At 42.6% G+C, this 21,208-nt stretch overlaps 2 protein-coding genes across 5 annotated transcripts in view; one reads left to right on the plus strand and one right to left on the minus strand.

Annotated features, from left to right (window-relative positions):
• Positions 1 to 3,121: 3,121 nt before the first annotated feature.
• Ankrd40cl (ANKRD40 C-terminal like) lies at positions 3,122 to 14,846 on the plus strand. Its single transcript, XM_050156707.1, has 5 exons — positions 3,122 to 3,229; positions 3,537 to 3,751; positions 5,243 to 5,326; positions 6,394 to 6,569; positions 7,739 to 14,846. The coding sequence occupies exons 2-5, from the start codon at positions 3,712 to 3,714 to the stop codon at positions 7,880 to 7,882; spliced, it is 444 nt and encodes a 147-aa protein (XP_050012664.1). The 5' UTR covers positions 3,122 to 3,229; positions 3,537 to 3,711; the 3' UTR covers positions 7,883 to 14,846.
• Luc7l3 (LUC7 like 3 pre-mRNA splicing factor) overlaps positions 13,206 to 21,208 on the minus strand; it is a 36,397-nt gene continuing 28,394 nt past the window's right edge. The window contains exons 7-12 of one of the 4 annotated variants that reach the window (XM_050156704.1): positions 20,380 to 20,541; positions 19,252 to 19,535; positions 18,209 to 18,369; positions 15,194 to 15,334; positions 14,983 to 15,088; positions 13,206 to 13,653 (exon numbers count right to left, since the gene is read on the minus strand). In XM_050156704.1, coding sequence (XP_050012661.1) covers positions 13,605 to 13,653; positions 14,983 to 15,088; positions 15,194 to 15,334; positions 18,209 to 18,369; positions 19,252 to 19,535; positions 20,380 to 20,541 — 903 coding nt within the window. In that variant the 3' untranslated portion in view covers positions 13,206 to 13,604. Of the gene's footprint in view, positions 15,089 to 15,140; positions 15,335 to 16,450; positions 16,573 to 18,208; positions 18,370 to 19,251; positions 19,536 to 20,379; positions 20,542 to 21,208 lie in introns of those variants that run through there. The other 3 variants (XM_050156703.1, XM_050156705.1, XM_050156706.1) reach the window with 3 other exon arrangements.

Here is a 21,208-nt window from a genome sequence, read left to right on the forward strand (position 1 = left end):
TATTTATTATGTATACAACTTTCTGCCTCCATGTATACCCAAACGCCAGAGGAGGGCGCCAGATCTCATTATAGATGGTTGTGAGCCACCATGTGGTTGCTGGGAATTGAACTCAGGACCTTTGGAAGAGCAGACGGCGCTCTTAACCACTGAGCCATCTCTCCAGCCCCATAGGCGGACTTTTCTGTCCCACCAGCTGCTTCCCAAATAACCAAAGACTGGATATTAATTATAAATGCTAGGCCGATAGCTTAGGCATGTCTGCAGCCAGCTCTTACAACTTAAATTAACCCATTTCTATTCATCTATGTGCTGCCCGGAGGCTTGTTCACCTCATCTGTAAACTTCCCACGTTGTTTCTTCTGTGTCTGGCTCAAGACTCCTCAGGCTGCATCCATGTTTGTGTGACAACACCTCTGTGGGACTGTGTTGAGGCAAGCATCAAGCGGAAGGGCATAGGCCACAACAAAATGTTCACCTCAGGGCAGTCAGGGAGCCTCGAGGAAAGGAGTGGCCCAGGAGAGACCTCCCCTCCCCTCCCCTCCCCTCCCCTCCCCTCTCCTCCCCTGGGGATCCACTTCCTCCAACTAGACCTAACCTCCTAGTTAGCATTCTTAAAACCCAGTAAGCTCTCTACAGCACCACCAGCTGGGAGACTTCAAACCCAAAACCAACAAGCTTGTGTTTTATCGAGCCAGTAGTTGAGTTTTTCCCCAGTACTGTTTATCAGATAAGAAACTGTGTTGGTCTCAGACTCACCGGAGGCTTTTGGGGTTCAGTGGTTCCACACCACTGGACCTTTTAGGATCACCAGGACTCCCCAGCTATCTTTCCCACACCGCACGGGAATGCAGAAGCTGCTATGAGGCCGTTTACCAAACTACTTGCCTCCACATCTCCTTCCTCAGTCATTAAAAACCTTTCCCCCAAAACACTGTGTACCTTAGCTTCAACAACAGAACTAACTGGAGGCATAGGTCAGTTGGTAGGGTGCTCGTCCGGCATGCACAAAGCCCTCAGGTTCACTCCCCAATATCACATAACTCAGGTGTGGTGGTGCGTTCCCATGAGCCCAGCACTTGGGGGGGGGTGTCATAAATTCAAGGTCATTCTCATCTACCATCTAGGGAGTAGGAGGCCAGCCTGGGATACATTAGACCTTGTCTCTAAGTAAATAATAAAGACAGGAATGTTAACAAACAGCTTCCAGTGGCGGAACCCAAGGTGTGGGGAAACAATCTTGAAGTTATCGCTCGTATGAGCATGATGTGTGGGGATGGGGACGTGTGGGTACCACAGTGGGTGCATAGAGCTTCCAGGGATGGAGCTCAGGTTGCAGGCTTTCACAGCAAGCACCCACTGCTAAAACCACCTTGCTGCCCCATCTGAGTTTAATTGTGCATGCATGCGTGTGTGTTTGTGTGTGCCTGCATGTGTGTGGCTGTGGCTGTACAAGCTGCCTGATCTTTGTTCCCCAAAAGACATTGTCCTTATTATAAACTTTATGCCAACTAGCCTTCCCTTGGCTGGCGGAGGGGTCAGGAGAGCACTGTCTGCTTTCAAAGGCTGATTGGTACGAGCATCCCTGAAAACCCTGTGTGGAGCCAGGTGGTGATGGAGCACACTTTTAATCCCAGCACTCAGGAGGCAGAGGCAGGTGGATCTCTGAGTTCGAGGCCAGTCTGGTCTACAGAGCAAGTTCCAGGACAACACAGAGAAGCCCTGTCTCAGGAAAAAGGAAAAGGAAAGAGACCAGCATTGAAAAGAAAGGCAGTCACTATCTGTGCACTGCCCAAATGCATGCGAAGACCCATGAAAGAACGAGCTGGGAGTGTAGCTCAGTGGTAAAGCCTGCACGTGGAGATCAGGGGTGGCACTGAGGAGTTGGTTTTCTCCTTCCATTCTTTACCGGGTTCAGGAAATTGAACTCAAGTTGTCAGGCTTAGTGACCCTTTTACCTACTGACCCATCTTACCTGTTCCTAGTATACTTTTCTGGTTTTGTTTTTGTTTTTTTCGAGACAGGGTTTCTGTCACTTTGGAACTTATCCTGGAACTAGCTCTTGTAGACCAGAGCTGGCTACGAACTCACAGAGATCCACCTGCCTCTGCCTCCCGAGTGCTGGGATGAAAGGTGTGTGCCACCTCTGCCTGACCTTAGTACACTTTTAAATGGAAATATATATATATGGAAAAACAAAACAAAAAACCTCCCACAACAATGGTCAGAAAATAAAATCTATGAAGGGGAATCTAGCTCTCCTGGCTGTGGAAAACAGTATAGTCCTCTCTAAGTACCAGTGACATCCTAGCATGAGTTAGAGAAGATGAGATACAGGGAAGCTGTACAGTGAAGGCAGTCTCAAATCAGGGCCGGTGGCGCTGTGATGGGAAGGAAATGTCACCCCTGGGTGACTCTGAGTGCACACGTGGGCACTGAGAGGACAAGCCGACACAACACGTATAGGGACGAGCAGAGGCTTTCCCTCAGTGTGTCAGCTGCAGCTCCTGTCCCCTGAGCCTATTTCAACAGGTGGGGTGATCCAGGATGCCTGTTTCGGGCTCAGTACACCCTGGAAGCCCAGCTGGCCAAAGTACAATTCCATATCCATGCTCAGGTCAGGCAGACCTACTTCCTCCTGTGGGTCACTCCTACCTTCTCCTTTCCTGGCAGGAAGGCATCATCAGCATGGTGGGGAGGGGGCAACCATGCCACCCAAGTCTATCGCCAGCCTGTGCCTAGCTGGTCACATGACTGTCAAGCATTTCATTTCCTTGGACCTCAGTTTCTTCTTTTGAAACCTGAAGCAATTTGGGTAAATTAGTGATTCTCAACCATGTTGTACATTACAACCAGGACTTTAACCACTGGTTCCAGTGCCCGCAGCGCACCCCAGATCACCTAACTCGGACCTGTTGTAAGGTGCCCAACCAGGCAGCCAGTTTCCTGCAGTAGGTGTGCATTTCATCTAAGACCTCTAGGCTCCTCTGGTGTTTGGAGGCTCACTGGATGGACTGTCCATTTGCTGTCTTCTGTCACAGGAATGTTAACGCCAGTCACGCACACATTTGGCTTCAGTCCATGCTCCTCCTACTTGACAGCCTGCTTTTGAGAGCTCGGGACAGCAGCCTCACTGGGGACTTTGTCCAGCCCCACCCACCCTTCAGCTAGCCTCTTGCCCTTTGATGCTTACAATCAAGAGATCATTTTCACAAACCAGCCTGCCCAGGTATGGCCAGGGGCTTCCAGCTTCTTTCCAGGCATGCATAGCAAACGAGGGAGGAGCTGGGAGAGCAGGACTGTCCAATCCCGGGAACAGAGGGCTTGATATTTCTATCCCTGATACGGATCTACAAACATTTCCCAAGGAAAGCCTGACTCTGGTGGAGGGTTCTGGGTGCCTGGTTGGTCCCTGGTACTCAGGCCAGAGCAAAGGGCTCCATTCCCACCCAAGTGTTATTCCCCTGCGTTAAATCCAGGGATCACAGCCTAGGAAGGGAAACGCTTTGACCTTCAGTCTCTGCCTTCACTTGCAGCGTGCTATATGAGTCACGTGACACACCTGAGCCTGTGCACTTGGCAATAAACACGACCTTGTCCATTTTACAAGGCCAGTAACAGTATATACTATCTTACTACACATACTTGAGACTCTAGGAAACACATTTGGTTGGGAGCTTATACTAACTTGAGAGGGGCCACTCATCTGTCATGGAGGAGCCTGAACAGGACATCCGGGAGCCACTGGCAGGTGAGTGGATCCTGTTTTCGACAGTCCTCCAAGGGAATAGTGGCAGAGGGCGGTGTGCAGGTGGTGGCTAGTGCCATAGGCAGTGGGCCAGTGGTGAGCACAGCAACTGGACCCAGGGTTCTCTCCCTCACCAGCAGCAGCATTATCTGGTGCTAGGAGGGCCTTCTGAGCACTCCTTTCTTCTAGCCACCCCGTGCGGTAAGGCTTACTAGCCTCATTTTCCTGTAGAATTCAGGCCCTGATTTGTCCCCTCCCAATTAGATTTGGGAAAGTTCCTGAGAGTTATCAGAGATACACAAACCTAGTGCTCCACTGACAAGCGGTGTCTGAGATGCGCCCCAGCCACCTGTGCATAGGGTTGAGTCACCTCATTGGCTCAGGTTGGAAGAAGAGACAAAACCTCGTTAATCCCTTCGTGCTGAGAAAAGGGACATTCATTACTGCCATGAGAGGAAGGGGCTGTGCTGACCAGGACTGTCTCCTTGCTGGGAGCTATTTGACGCTGCTGTACAAGTAGGGCTTGCATTTGGAGACCCAAGGCTTAAGTGTTCTGGGCTGTTGGCCTGAAAGTACCCATTCTAGCTCTTTTAGGTACTATGCTCTGTCTTTACCTGGGCACCACTGCAATTTCCCCTTATTACCACTTGCCTTTTCTACCCTCTTGTGAATACCCATTCATGGCTTTGGAGTTTCACTGTTGCTCTGTGGTGTTGGGGAGTGAACCAATGGCCTCAGGCATGACGGGCAAGTGTTGTACCCCTGAGCAATTTCCTCGGCCCCTCGAGTTTTTTTTTTTTTTTTTTTTTTTTTTAAAAGAAAGGGTTTCCTCGTGTAGCCCTGGCTGTCCTGGAACTCAATTCACTCTGTAGACCAGCCTGGCCTCAAACTCAGAGATCGACCTGCCTCTGCATCCCAGATTAAAGGTGTGGACCACCACCACTCAATTCTTTCAAGTATTTTTTGTTTTGTTTTGAGACAGGGTTTCTCTGTGTAGCCTGAGATCAGGCTGGCTCGAACTCAGAGATCCACCTGTCTCTAAGGAAGATTTTTAATGATTCTCTTTCTTATGCAGCTGTGCTAGAGACTTGGAAACACAAACATTGCATAGCAAAGCCAGAAACTCATGGGCACAGTTTGAGCTTATCTTCCCCAGATCAGGCACCACTTTAAAACACAGAATCGACTTCCTTTCAGGATTTGGCTGGTAGTTAAGTTCCTCAAGAGCAAAACTAGGGGCTATGGGATAGCCACAAAAGCCTAAGCCCTGAGCCCAATCCTCAGAGCCCATTTACAGGGGTGCTCTGACCTTTTACACATTCTCTGTGGCATGCCCTACCTGGAAATAAAAAAGCTTTTATTGTTAAGGTTAAATTTGATTAGTCCTTTTCCTGGCCTTCCTGTCAGACGGAAGAATAGACTTGGGTGATAAGCAGGAAGCGGAGGCTGGGGACTACTCCTTCTCAGCCTATCTCTTTCCTAACTCTCCCCCAGGTGAAAATGAACAAGGCATGAATGCGAATCCACACTTGTCAATAGATCCATGTAATGGCAAAACTGACACCACCGTGGGTCCAGGTAAGGACCATGCAGGCCTGTGCTCGCCACGTGGTTTACCCAGTGTAGGTCTAGTTCACTGTTCTTGAGATAGTAAGTTGACAAGATTGACACTCTAGGCCATAGTCCCCAAAAAACTGACTCATCCTAGCTGAGATGCCAGAAGAACCACACCCACTGGCCAGCACCTTGTCCAGACTTCCTAGTAACTTCTCAAATGGCCAACTAAGTACCATGACTGCTACATGCTGCCAATGCACTAAATACCCATTGCATATTTTACTTTTATATTCAGGGGTGCTTTTCTGCATGTGTGTCTGTGAACTACATGTGTTCTTGGTGCCTTTAGAGGCCAGAAGCGGGCCCTGGATCCCCTGGGACTGGAATTACAGACGGCTGTCACCATCATAAGGGTCCTCAGGTAGAACAACCAGTGCTCTTAACTGAGGCATCTCTCCAGCCCTCCACTACATACATAAATCTCTTACTACAGGCTCAAAGTATAGTTCAGGATAAGTGCTTACCCTACATATATTTAACACTCTGGATTTGATCCTCAACTCCAAGAAAGGAAGAAGCTAAGTGTGAGGTGAATGCCTATAATTTCTAACACTTGGACAGCCGAAGTAGGTGAGTTTAAGGTCTGTCTGAGACCCACTTCCAAAGATAAATAGGAGCTAGAGAGATAGCACAGTAAGCTGTTCTTCTAGGAGCCCAGTATGGTTCTTATCTGGCAGCTCACAACTGCCAAGAACTCCAGCTCAGGAGGATCTGACAGTCTTTGTGGCCACAGGCACCTGCACACACATGGCAGACACTTAAGTCTTTTTCAAGAAGTTAAACAAAATGCCCCCAGAGTGACTAGCTGGTATCAACCTCCAAGCTTTGTGTCTGCAGTAGACCTGACATTGGCACACAACTTCAGCCAGTCCAGCACTCTTACTCTCAGCTTATAAAGCATCTACAATAGCTCCAAGACTACTTATCTTCAGGTTTTTAGGATCATCTTTGCTGTGATAACTGATGTCAACAATCTCTAAAATGGGTTTTTTATCTAAAAATCTATGTTTGAATTTATGGGTGATCAGCGCTGGTGCTTAAAGTAAGAATTCAAAACTCCAAAGAAAATGACTTCATTGAAATTGAACTGCACAGACAAGAGCTGAGTTACCAGAACCTACTTCACGTGAGCTGTTGTGAACTGGGGATCCACCCAGAACAAGTGGAGAAGATAAGGAAGCTGCCAAACACGCTGCTCAGAAAGGTAGGTCACACACCGCCAATACACACTCTGTGGGTGAACAATGCTCAGCAGAGCCAATCCTTTAGTTTCTAAGTACCAAGTTCATGGTGGAAACTGCCCAGAGGGCCAATGACTTCCGCTGGTTCCACAAACCTAATTCAGACATTTCTTAAAGCACCTGACAATTGACACCCCAATTTAAGAAACTTACATTTAGCTCTGTCAATCTCTGCAACCCTGACTGGCTAATAAAACCAGCATTGTCCTCAGACTGGAACGTGGCACGTCCTTACCACTTGGGGAAGGTGCATCTTTGTAATCCCCAGAAATGTTTCTTTGAATTTTTCCCCCAGGCTGAAAGTATACTTCAAGTTTTAATAGATTTCATTCCTTAGGAATCTTTTTTCACCAGGCAATAGTGGCACATGCCTTTAATCCGAGGACTCAGGAGGCAGAGGCAGGAGGATCTGAGTTCAAGTACAGCCTGGTCTGTAAGAGCTAGTTCCAGGACAGGCTCCAAAGCAACAGAGAAACCCTGTTTTGAACTCCCCTCCCTCACAAAAAAGGGGGGAAAAGTCTTTTTCCAGCTAAGTATGGTGGTGCACACCTTTAATCCCAGTATTTAGGAGGCAGAGGCAGGGAGATCTGAGTTTGAGGCCAGCCTGGGCTACACAGAGAAACCCTGTCTTAAAAACCAAGCCAACAAATAGAAATCCGCTCCCCCTACCCCCACATAGTTGGGTGTAGTGGTGCACACCTTTAATCCCAGCACTTGGGAGTCAGAAGCTGTCGGACAATCTCTGAAGCCAGCCTGGTCTTCACTGAGTTCCAGGAACTCCCCCCCCCATGCCTCTGGCAGCTTCATTGATGTACTTTGTAAACTACCATTGTCACAGGATAATCATACTTTCCAGATCGCTTTAACGTGAAAAATAAATATGAACTAGGCTCACGGGCACACACCTTGATACTCCCAGCATTTGGGGAAGCAGAGGCAGATGGATCTGAGTTCTAGACCAGCCAGGACCAGAGAGAACTCGACTCAAAAATAAAGTTTTAAAAAATAAACCAACTGCTGATGATTCACCATGGAGACAAAGGCTAACCTGAAATGGCCAACGATAATTAAGCCTTATTCCACTGACGTTACACAGCATTCTGGAATCACTAAGTCTTTCCCCAACTTTTAGGACAAAGACATTCAAAGACTCCAAGACTTTCAGGAGCTAGAGCTCTTGGTGAAGAGCGGGAAGTATGAGCACACTCGGCACACGGTGTCACCTCTTACAGAGAGGCCCTGCTACAACAGCGAAGCTGCAACACTGACTTACTAGTTCCAGAAGAGCGGGATCTGCAGTCATCGCCAACCACGAAGCCTAGGCCCACGTGACCATCAGCTGACTATATCTGAACTTTGGAAAATTTCATTTCCAAGCTCTCTGAGCAGGAGCTGTTTACCCACAAGAGGCCAAATGTATTTTGAAGTGCTGCACCCCAGTACTGACACTCTACTACTGAGTAGCATATTCGCCCAGTCCCACTTACCTATGAAGTGGATTTAGGATCTGAGTAAACAATCGGCTTAAGGCTAAGACAGCTCGTGAAAACAGCTTGCATCACTGTAGCTGGTGGCGGCTTCACTGGCTTACCGAAGTACAAGGTTGGTGGTCACATCCCAAGCCAAGAGGACTCTTGGCGTGTTTTAGATGGCTGTCACTTTATAAGCACTCAGCTGTGACCAGCCCATACCCACTCACCCATCCGTCTTTACATAGCCATTTCTCCTCAAATATCAAGTCACCCTGATCCTTGAGTTTAATTAAAACACCAGGGCTCCTTGTGAACCAACACATTCTATTTGTATTCTCAGCTCAGAGAGTTCACTGCTTCCTTATTACCAACTTCCCAGCAGCTGAGATTTGATGTAAGGATTACCTAACAGTCGGAGGAAAATGGCTTTTATGGTATGTGATTCATTTCACACTCCTGCACCTGCAGTGTGACCGATATCCAGGTCTCTAATGAAAGGGGCACCGTGAGAATTTGTGTGCTTGAGATGTCTAGCTCCAAGATTCCAGTAACAGTGATTGTGACTGGACAGGATGGATCCACAAGTGGTAACTCCCCTGTTTCACTTTCAATAATAAGGAAAATTTAGGCAGGGGCTTGAGGCTAGTTAGGTTAATAGCTAGAAATCACTATCTGTACAACAATGAGAACTGTTTTAAAATAAATTTGTTTAGAAAAAATTTTAATTGATACATAGCAAATTACTTAGGAGGGTAATACTATCCTAACGGCAGAACGTATGTAGGTGCTATCCAGTGGCTACAGTAACTAAAACCACAAGGCTAATGAGCAAATTCTTACCTGCTCCAAATTAATAAGCAAACTCCAGCATAAAACAAAATGGGGGGGCACACATGGAGCTTCTACGAGAGCTCTAGTAGGAGGTTTTGGACCTCCTGTGTAGCTGAGAAATAACCCCGAACCTCCCACATGCTGGGATTACAGACTCAAAGACCTAAAACAAAACTTGAGAGCTTCAAGAAGTGCACTAAAAGTTTTACTTCATATCTTGAAAGTAAAAACAGGAAACAACTCCACCAAATAACTCTCAAACTTTTCTAAGTGAAATGAACCCCAGAGCAGAATACCAGACCAAAAGCCCCGAACACATGAGTTACAATAAAATCAACACCCTTGACTCCTAGATGCACACAATCAATCCGCTTGTTACAGTGATAGACTGGTAAGTAATCACCTCCTTCTGTGCTGTGCTCACGGAAGTAGTCCAGGCGTAACTCAAGAGCTGCGAGGAGGCAGCAACAAGCGGTAGGTCAGTAGGTGTGCACGTGAGGACCTGTTCTCCTTGCTCATCTGCTCCATTAAGAGCCTCAGCTTGCCAGGCAGTGGTAGCATACACCTTTCTTTAATACCAGACCTCAGCCTGGCCTACAGAGTGAATTCTAGGGCAGCCAGGGTACAGAGAAACCCTGTCCTGAAAACTAAAAAGAGCAAATAAATAATAAAATAAATAAATGGTCGCTCCTCGGCTTCCCTGAAAGGACCCGAGGAGTGTGATGAGGAGGAACGACTGCTAGGAACTAATGCTTGGCTATGTGAACCCTAAGCACCTATAGGGACTTTTCAAGTCCTAATCGCTTTTCCTGAAGAGTACACATTTTTATTAATAACTCGTGGCACTTAAACCTTCCTTGGAAAGCTTAGGATAGAAAGGCGCATCCATCCCTGGCTGCTATCTAAATGAAAGGAAAGATGTCGCACACCGTGCGCATGTCCGGTAGTGTAACTGGGGTGCTGTTCTTAGAATCTAAGCAAGTGGAGGAAGATTTCCAAGTTCCAAGCTAGCCTGAGCTACACAGTAAGACCATTTAAAGGATAAAAGGGAAAAGTGTGCTTCTAAAATCTTCCATGCACTGAGGTTAAGTTAGTATGTTTATTAGTCACTACCTACACCAAAAACCTTTCCCACTTAAAAACTTTTATTAAGATATAGCATATACACAAAAGCACACAAACATACAATTCAAAATGAAAAGAGCTTGTCCAGCTTGAGAAAGACAGTGGCCATTCCTCTGAAAATCCCTTCGCCCTCCAAGGTCATTCTCAAAGAAGCCACTAACTGTGATCTGTATGTCAACTGTTTCGTGTTTCTTTCATTTACCATGTATTTTAACAGCCTGTTTTGACTTTTACCAAGCATAATGGGTAGATTCTTCTGTGGCTTGCTTTTTGGGGACATTATTACATCTTGCAATATCCATGGTCATGGTGGAGCCGAAGTTCATGTTCACACCTGTGAATTCCGCAATGGGGATGTGTCTGTCACACTAGTTATCCGACACAACTGCTGATGGGATCTTCCCAGGGCTTTGTTGGTCTGGGTTTTCTTTTCTTCATTACATAAGATGACATTAAGACATTTGCTCATCCATCTCCTGGCAACATTTAAGAGTTTCTCAAGAATATGTACCTAGGACTGAGTACAGCACACTTAGCTGTGCCAAACTGTTACCAAAGTTGCTCCTAAAAAAACCTGTTGACAGACAACTGATCTGTCTGGAATGGCTGAGAAGAAACAGACCAACTATGAAACTCTGAAAATGCATTTTAATAGAAAATCCGTAATTCTGACACAATAAAAATGCCATTTACCCTGTTTCAACTAACTTGAAACACTTTTTTAAAAACACACTCAACTTCAGAGAACTGTATCCTACATCTCAAAATGTTTCCATATATAGTACCCAAAAAAGGCAAATTCAGAACATATATGATGGACACCATCATATATAAAAACATCTATATTGTATATTCCCCACCTCCTACTTTGCTGCCCCCACCAAGCGCTTGGACGAGGCAACATCAGGAACTCATTAGAGGAGCAGGCAGTAAGAGTAAAGGAAGACAGAGATTGAACACTTCGACTGTTGCTTTTAAACCAAGAACAAGCATTACAATTGCAGTTATCAAACAAGTTAAAATGCAGTCATCCTGGGTCCTTTCACAAGCAAATAAAAACCATTCAAAAAAGCAAGCTTGAAAACCAACCCTGAAGAAGTGCTGCCCCACAGACTGTTTCATGCACATACAAGGCAATGGTTAAGCACACACACATCACTCATCTACAATGCAGCTATGCATCTTTACAAACAGAACAGATGTGAACTTAAAAAACTCCCACTGCAAAATTTTCAGTTTGTACATCCCTAGGTTCTACGAGCCACGTTCTTACACCCTGGAATGATCTTTGGCTCTCCTATAACACTAACTGTATTCAAAGTGAGAAATGTTCTAGAGGTAAACATATCAGCAGAACACATGAACAACTTAACCGCTCATGATTACAAAGGTACAAAAGTGGTAGCTGGGACCTACTGCAGAGGCCATCTGTCTAGTCTGTCTACACCCTACAGGAGTTGTTCGTCTTCCATCCTCTTGAGAGTTCTGAGGCAAAGGACTATTAGTCTGAGAACTACGGAGAAAACACTCATCAGATGTTATGTCTTCCAGAGACACAAGTTAACAGCATAACTGAGACTTGCTTAAGAATACAGAAGAGTAGACATGCAGGCACAGGCACGCATACACACACTTCTGCACCGTACCCCCAGACACAGGCACACATGGGACTATGAGTCAGTCTTACAGGACATAAATTAATAGAGATTGGTTATACTGTTACACTTTCATGAGATGAGAAAATGCCAAAATAAAATGCACTTTAAAAAAGATTATTAACTGCTTGCTCCGATTTAAAAATTAGAGTAATTTGATTAAAACTGGCTCTTCAAAAAGACATGACACATTCACTATACTCTCACACACATAAACACCAAATGGCAGCAACAGTTATTTGGTCTACAAAACATAAATGTTTCTTATAGTAAGTTAGTACCTAGCCTCTATACCAGACACCCTAAGAGAGCTTTCTCAAATCTTGTATCTGCATCAATAGAACTCAGTGTCCACAGAGGACATCTTTTTACAGGAGCCCATTTGCTGTATTGCATTTAAATTCACTGTTGAGTCTAGATGAGGCAGAAGAAAGCAATCTGGCATTTTAATACTTGAGCAGATTTCTTACATTATGTTCTTAATACAACAATGTCATCAAGCTATAAGCTACACAAAGCAGAGCTCGGAACTGCGTGATTCTGCGTCTGCCAGACTGTGGTTGACAACTACCTTCATGTCCACCTGTCTCATCTCGTACAACTGCAGAGGCAGCTCCCCACCTTCTGCTGCATCTCTAGATCAGCTGGGGAAGCCAGGGGAAGGGGACCTCTTATCCCCATGAACATTTCTCATATAGTGTCTCTAAAAGTGGTTGCTTCATGATTTATCAAAGTTTGGCAGAGTATTTTAGCTAATAAATTCTGTAATGACCCATAATGCACACTAGAAGGAACACAGTGGTACAGCAGTGAGAAGAGCCCTTACACTGATCAACATGAAGCCATCTGCTCAGTTTCTTTATCAACTGATGCTAGTATTAAAAAACTTTAAGTCACAAGGAACTGCTCTGATATATATGTATATATATAAACAAATGTATTTGAGGATAACACTTTACAGTCGATGGAGCTAGGTATAGACATGCTGCTACTTCCATGTGAAATTCACCTGCTTTGTTTTTCAAATATCCTTGTTATATACACTACACACTCCATACAGAGAAATATATACATTTTTAAATGGATTAAGATTGGGTTAAAAGAAAATTTTGGTATAGAATTTAAAGGAAAATAACTAGCTGAAAGTTTCTTAATGTTTGCCTAGATCATTTCCTAGGCCGAAAGAGGAAGACAGTTTGTAAGGTTATTCAGAACCTTTTACTACTAAAGAAACCTCTCATGGGTGTAAAAATATATTCTAGTTCACTGTACACTTTTGCTATTAAAAGCAAATCCAAATTTCTTCATTACCACCCCAAATTGAAGCACCATTTAAACATCAAATGGAAGTTCTATAAAAATTACCCTTCAACAGAACAAGTTAGAAAAACATCCACTAACACTCGTATCAACAGGGTAGCTCTTATTTAAAAACAAGGGACTAGATTGGAGTCAACAGCTTTATTAGAAAGAGAGCAACACTAAAGCCTTTCAATGACACAGACAATCAACTCTGTAACAGAAAGTCAGAGATACTTTATTTTCACGTCTAAATCCAAAGGCTAAGTATAGCAGAAGTGTAAAAATGGAGTCCCACTCAGTCTGCTTCACATGAACACTAACGTTTAATCCTGTTTTCAAAGTCCGAGACTGAAAACTTGCAATTAAACACTGAGCAAGCCACATGTTTAGGGAATATTTCTTAAAAAGTCTTAAAGAAAAAAATATGATACAGGACCTAAGTTTTCAAAGTGGCATATGTGCTAATAACACATGTTCTGAAATCTGGTAGGTCACAACAGTCCTGAATTAATTTTTAATAATAATAATAATAATAAAAAACAAATAACTAACTGAGCTTTATACTTTTTCTATGCCACTATAGCTTTCTTTCACCTCATTTTAATGTTGATCTTCACTTTATGCCGTTTTCAGTATTCTTCAAAAAATCTTCAACAGTAGTCCTACAATGCAAAATTTGGGGAAAATTGATAATTAGACAGCATATAAAAGGTAAAATTTTATGACTAAGTGCTGGCCCAGTCGCTAACTGCTAACCATGACACGTGTATCTGAAATGTATTGCTTCTACATCAAGGCATCAACGTGGTTTATAGAGCCATGTGCCTGTGTGTGCTGCCTATGTGTGAATGGTTCACACAGACATACCTACACTGCTTTTCTAAAACAGGAATGCCACCAATATATCCTCTAATTGGTACTTCCTTTCATTAGGATTATTTCATCCCACGCCACTAGCCCAAAGATTGAAGTTATTAGTTTAAAGAATATCTATAAAACCTAGCTTTAAACAGTTCTTTAAGAACCCAACCTCATCTGATATCAATCAGTTCTTCATGTTACTGATCCAAGTGTCTGTCCTTGCTAGATGCTGTTGCTTTCAATGTCTCAGCCAGTGACTATTCCTCTATACTATGGCTGACCGCAAATTCTCCTACACAGTAGGAAACGTTAAACACATACCTCTTAAAGACTTGAGAATTGCACTGAATGTAACAAGGCGGATAATATGAGGTGTTTATTGTATTTAAAATTCTTTAAAGATATCTAATTCTGGGCACCACTGCATCCCTACACACAGTTGAAAAAAAATTCCATTCTGTTAACATGATTTGTAAAATTTCACGCAATACACAAAAACCCCTCTGTGCTTCTTGTAAAGAACAAAAAAGATACACAACAGTTAAGCGTAAAGGTCACAGGCAATAGCATTCAAACACGGATGTGGGTAGAGAAAGGAGTACCTGGCATGAGTACCTGCTTAGTTTGACTGAATCCTTGATTTCTAATTTGGCTTTTCATGGGCCGCTCACAACACCAACGCTGTGTGAGGTATGGTAGTCAGCTGCAATAATTCATAAACCCTACACTTCCATCAATCCAATGCTACTGGCTCTCGAGTTACAGAACAAACTGCATTAGAATGCAAGGCAATAAAGCAAAAAACTAGAAACATCCTTGACAAAGAAATACTAGCAGTTTAATTAAAACAAAGTAGTCCAACATGTGCCTCAGAAATAGTTTTAAGTTTTTACAGCATAAGTCTCTGCCAATGTACCAACACAAGATGGACTTAATACCAAAAAGAAAAAAACAAAAACAGTTCAACCTTTTTATTAAAAAAAAAAAAAAGAAATGACAGCAAAATCCCTAAAAAAAAGATAATTAACTTTCAATGGCGACTATATTACATACGTGGACAATAATTTCCAAAGAGGCACACTAATGGGGGCACGAGTCTGCTACAAAATAGCTGAGACAAAACAATGTACCTCAAAATGTTTTGCAGGACTACACTGTCTTTTCCTTCAGAAGAGGCTTTTGTATGTCTTCTTACTCGGCTTAGATCCATCTTCATCTGTGCATACTTACGCTGCACTGTCAAACAGTAACAAAAAGCCCTAATCAAAGTGAGAAACAATACACTTACCTCTGTCTGATCTGAGGTCTTATCAGATCAGTTTTAATTGGACTGAGTGTCACCTTCAGATTTAATGTCTTCACTGGTCCCATTGACCTCATTCTTAGTATCACTTTCCTTCGACTCAGTGCTCGTGTCTTCACTTTGTTTCTCTCGACTACTGGACTTCACACTACTTTTTTTATCATCAGATCCCCTCTTTTCTGCCATAAAAGAAGACATTGACCATGGAATTTAGAGTGAAATACAACAAATACATTACTCTTTAATAAGGGAAACAACAGAGGTGAAAGATCCATTTCCCACAGCCTGCAACAAACAGTTGCAGAATTCGCCAGTGATGTTTGTAGTTTATAGGAAAGGCCAAGAAGGGGCCTGAAAGGAAACAAAAGTAAAATAGCAAATTTCTCAAACTTGTGAAAAGTTGCTAAATTCATCTATTAATTTAAAACTTCAGTAAATTTTCATTCTAGATAAAGAATATACAAAGGCAACGGGAAAGGTATGAAAGACAGTACACAAAGCTGTTAGCATGAGGTTAATTAAGCTACAAGGGCAAAACGGTAACCAGGAAAAAAAATATTTAATGACATGTTCACCCAGTGATGTTTTGTTAAAAGAATATTCATGATTATTTAAATATTCAAGAGGAGCATACCAAATAAGAATCTTAGCTGGGCAGTGGTGGTGGCACACACCTTTAATCCCAGCACTCGGGAGGCAGAGGCAGGTGGATCTCTGTGAGTTTGAGGCCAGCTCGGTTTACTGAGTGAGTTCCAGGACAAGCTCCAAAGCTACACAGAGAAACCCTGTCTTGAAAAGCCTAAATAAACAAACAAACAAATAAGTAAGAAAATGGGATCTTAAAAATCCAAAGCTCCAGACCCGTTTTCATTAGCTGTAAAGACATCTAAGAGAGCTTTTTTTCCCTTAAGAAAAAACTGAAACTTAGTTCAGCTACAAAAACAAGTAGTTTCCAGCCCCCCTGCCGTTGTAAAGTCCAGGCTGAGGCAAAGCGGCACACTTGCACTCTGCCCTCCAGTTCTAAGTATTCCTCTAAAAAAGATTCTGCAGAAAATGTTAGACTTGCTCTGTGAAACTAAGAGTAACTAGTCTAGCAAAGTAGATCACGATGGAAAGATAGCTAAAGAGAGGAACCCTACATGGACTGCTGTTACAGACACTACGAACTCCCTCTCTTAAGCAAGGGAGTGTGTATTAGGTCCAACCTTTGCGAAACAGAGCAATGTCTAAGTGGTTAACTGTAAGACTCGCTTCATGCCTGGCTGTCCACTTGTGGGAACTGTGCTCTAACTGACCTTGTGGGAAAGTCCTCCCTTTGTGCCTTATGGGCTTCTCCGGTACACAGGCAGCTTCAAGAAGGAAGAGTCGTCTTGTTGCCCCGTAGAGGACTAGCAGTCCAAAAATCTTATCTTCTGGCCTATGTAAATATGGTAGATCTTAATAGTCCTAAGGATATCAAAAATGTGTGGTGGATTTGAGTTATGGATTAAATGGGAACTCTCTGAACAAAGAGAGCACCCAGATAGCTGTGTGAGAAATGACCTCTCGTTTGTGGAGTTAAACTACTTCTTTTTGATCATAGCACCTGGGGCAGTGAACAGCCTTACTCACCTGCCATTATCAAATGCTTGTTATTATAGACATCTGACCCCAAAGGCCAGAAGGTTGTACTCAGAAGTGTCTACAACTTTCAAAAGTCAATGGATTCACCACATACCTACTGGCAGCATGCCCAAAGAAGACAGGTCTGATAGCTTTCCTAGTATCCAGTCTTCTTTCTTTTCCCAAGTCTAAACAGCCAACTCAAGAGCTTTACTAAACTCATCTTGTAACAGATCAGTAAATAATTCAGGACATATTTTTGTTTTACCCAGAAATTATACAAATGTGTCTATTTAAGTGGCACAACTGGAAAGAGCAAACAATGCAATAATAGAAATATGAGATCAAAAGCCTCACAAAACATAGATGATTAATCTGATCCAAGAGTCACCAGATGACTCGACACCTGTAACTCTTGAAAACTGACACCTCACTCCAAAAACATGCCAAAGCCTTGCTAAAATAGGACAAAAGACCCTCTCCAATAAAGTAATAACCAATTAACTTTTGAATCAGAGAAATAACTTCTGAATTTAAAATGGCAAACATTAAAGCTTCTAAGAGATGCACCATGTGCCCCTCACTGAAAATGATCAGAGGCATAAAAAAACAAAACCAAAAAAAAAAATTAGTCCTTGTATACTGCTAGTTCTTAACTCAATCTAGGAAAAAAATAGCTATAAAAAGAAAACATGAGTGCTACATACATGATCAGTGTAACTTAACACCACCACAGAACAGACACGCAGAACAGGACAGGATGGAACCAGGACTGAGGAAATCAGAAACAGGCCCTTTCTCTCATCTTTAAACCATATAGAGCAAAAACAGACCCCTAATATAAAATAAAAAATGCTAAGATAATCCAAAACAAAAGTAGATTTTAAAAGCAGATCTTGATGATTAAAAACATTATCTTGAAGTAAAGGCTAAAAGAAATTACTTTTGTGAAAACCAGCCAAAGACAAAATTTATAGTCCTTCAATATAACTAATACAAACCAGCCAACATCAGAGGGGAGTAAAAGCAAGATGGACAGAACATAAAACAGTCACAGCACAGTAAGGGTTCAACTTCTGGGAACACAGCAGTCAAATGCTAAGTTAAGTGAATGTTGCTCAACAGGACCAATGAACAATGCACATAGATTTTGTGAGGCATTACAGAATACTGTAGAGTTAACAATATAGCCAAATAAACAAGGTTGAAAAATCCTACAGCCTAAGCACCCCCAACCCCGACAGATGATACAAACTCAGAAGAATCGATAGAAAACCTTCAGGGTTGCCAACTGAGTAATGAGGCGTTAGTAAGATCAGCCTTGGGTGGACTTCCACTCTCACAACCCAGAGCTGGAAAGGAAAGAAACAGCTTGAAATTGAGCTGACTGTTCTGGCGCACAGTAAAATGGAGATCTGGGCTATAGGCAGCACCTCTCATAATAAACCAACCTTTCTCCTTGGACTTTCTATCTTGTTCTCTGTCCCGACTTTTGCTCCTGTGTTTATATGACTTTCGATCTCGGCTTTTTGACCGTCTTCGATCCCGACTGCGAGATCTATGTTTTCTTTCTGATCTGTCATGGCTTCTGCTTCTCCGTCGATCTCTACTTCTAAATAATTTAAAAAGAAACAACTTTAGCTGACCGTACTAAAAGGGCTCAGAGAAGCATATACTATTCAATAATTAAAAATATTTAAGTAAAAGTTTCCCTAAGAAACAAATAAATGGCTAGCCTGGTCTACAGAGTGAGCTTCAGAACAGACAGGGCTACACAAAGAAACCGTGTCTCAAAAAAACCACACAAACAAACAAACAGAACATTTTACGCTAGAAATTTCAAGGATAATTATTGAAAACCCTGCCATTAAATCCCAGCATTCTAGCGGCAGAGGCAGGTAGATCCCAGTGAGTTCAAGACCAGCCAGATCTACACAGTGAGCTCCAGGCCAGTTATGGCTACACAGAGACCCTGTTTTGAAACAAAACACAGAGCTATACCCGTTCTGGTATGAGTCTCTAGACTAATTATCTAAAACCCCGGAACAGAAGCGAACAACCAAGAAGACAGAAAACTTACCTTTCAACTCTCATAAAGCTACCTAGCACATAAGGATGCAGTTATGGTCCACCATGAAATAAACTGACTTTATGACACCATAAAAGTAATATGCATCATCAGTCATTCTATTTCAAATTTAGGATTTTTATCACCACCCAGTAGCAACACATGCTAGACACGTATCCTAATCCCAGGTGTCAGCAATCACTCATAGTTCTCCATTAGCCGTGTAACCAAGCAGGACAAGAAACCCACTCTACGGAGTACTACAAGAGCCACAAGTGACTTAGTGCATCGTTTACTTAAAACAATTTCAATTTATGACGTTATCCATAAGCCCCACCATGATGAAAGATCATTTAGTAATTTTTTTGCTCATGACTGTCCACTACGGCCTCATCATGAGCCAAACACTGTCAGAGCTTTACATACCTGCTTCGCCTTCTGTCTCTACTCCGCGACCTTTTATGGTCCCGGGACCTGCTGCATCTCCGGTCGGAAGTTCGGCTTGAGTGTCTACTTCGTGAACGACTTCTCTTTCTCCTTTCTCTATCACGAGCTCTTTCCTTCTCTCTTTCTTCCTCTTCTCTTCGTCTTTTCCTTTCCCGTTCTTCTCTTTCTCTCTCCCGTTCTTTTTCTCTTTCCTCTCTTTCTTGCTTCTCTTTTTTGAGACGTTCATCCCGATCAGGTTCTTCTGTTCTTTTTCTTAGCTTTTCCTAAGGAAATCAAGTTGGATTTGTTTGTTGTAGTGGTGGGACCAACCAGAAAGCCAAGAATCCTAGGCAAGTGATCTAACACTGAGCCACATCAGCAGCTCAAGATAGATTTTTATACAACTTTAGCTCTTAAGACATTCTCAAGCAATTTATAGATCAAGTTGTCTATGGAACTCCATAACCTAAGCGGAAATGTAGAAACTTCAGCACCATATGTATACATAAAATACAATTATTTGACTAATTCTTTAGGTAAAGCCTCAATTTCTGACTTGAAAATGAAGGAAATAAAATACTTTTATGAAGAACAGACTGCCACAGGAAACACTGCCTATTTTCTTTTTACTTTTGGTACTGGGGTCAATCCCAGAGCGGTGGGCACACTAAAGAAACATGCTTATCAACCAACAGCCTAGCCCACCACTGCTTTAAAGAAATACTAAAAAACAAAAAACAAACAAAAAAAAAAGGCCGGGCGGTGGTGACGCACGCCTTTAATCCCAGCACTCTGTGAGGATCTCTGTGAGTTCGAGGCCAGCCTGGTCTACAAGAGATAGTTCCAGTACAGGCTCCAAAACCACAGAGAAACCCTGTCTCAGAGGGAAAGAAAGAAAGAAAGAAAGAAAGAAAGAAAGAAAGAAAGAAAGAAAGAAAGAAAGAAAGAAAGAAAGAAAGAAAGAAAGAAAGAGAGAAAGAAAAAGAAAGAAAAAAGAGAAATATAAATAGCAAAAGAAGGCCACTCAAGGTTTCTATCATTGTTTGACCAATTTTTAGCTATACTAAAACACAGAATTTTCAATGATAGTTAGAGATTTCAGATTATGTATGCTTACGAGAAACTTACTTTTAACTCTTCCACGGTGGCTTTAATTTTGGCATAGCCCATGTGTTGTTTTCCCATCAAATGGTCATCTACCCGAGACTGGGCATCTCCTACTATCAAAAAGGCTCCACACACTTCACAAACTTCCATCTGTTTTTCTTGGGCAGCAAAACTTTCAATAGTCTGAAATGAGAAGTCAGTTGCTATGAGAGTATCTGAGGAAGAGAGAATAAATTCCAAAAGAAACTCAACATCTATCTTTCATCTCTCCAGCCATAAGCTGAACACAATTGCTCAAGTTTAGAGGGGAAAGACTTGAAAAGAACCAACTTTGCCTCTGCTGAACACCTACATCTCCTTGAAAAACTTACTTTCAGAAAATTGTATTAGTCAAAATTTCTTTCACATAGATTCAATAACTCAAAAATTATTAAGAAATTAAATTCAAGGTGAATATGAGCTCACACTACTGAGGGAACAGAAACAGTGACCAATGACATCTCATCAGTAGCATCTAAGGCAGATACTACACTACTCACAGTTAAAGAGGGAGACACTTCAAGACTGCCAATTTTAAACTAAGTTAAGTACTGAGTGATCTGACAATGAAAATATAAGTCAGGCTCATATGAGCATTTACAAATAAAGGCAGGGCTTAGCCAGAGAGTGAAAAATTGTTTTAATAGTTTTATTGAGGGGCTGGAAAAATGGCTCAGTGGATATGGACTCTTTCCACCAAGTTAGATAACACGAAGTCCACATGTTGTAAGGAGAGAACCAATGCCTACAATGTGTCCTCTGGTCTTAACACACATGCTAGGACAGGACCACATAAACACACTAAATAAAT

The sequence above is a fragment of the Alexandromys fortis genome, unplaced genomic scaffold (genome assembly GCF_014885135.2).
Source record: "Alexandromys fortis isolate MF-2015 unplaced genomic scaffold, M_Fortis_MF-2015_v1.1 scaffold_31, whole genome shotgun sequence".
NCBI lineage: Eukaryota > Metazoa > Chordata > Mammalia > Rodentia > Cricetidae > Alexandromys > Alexandromys fortis.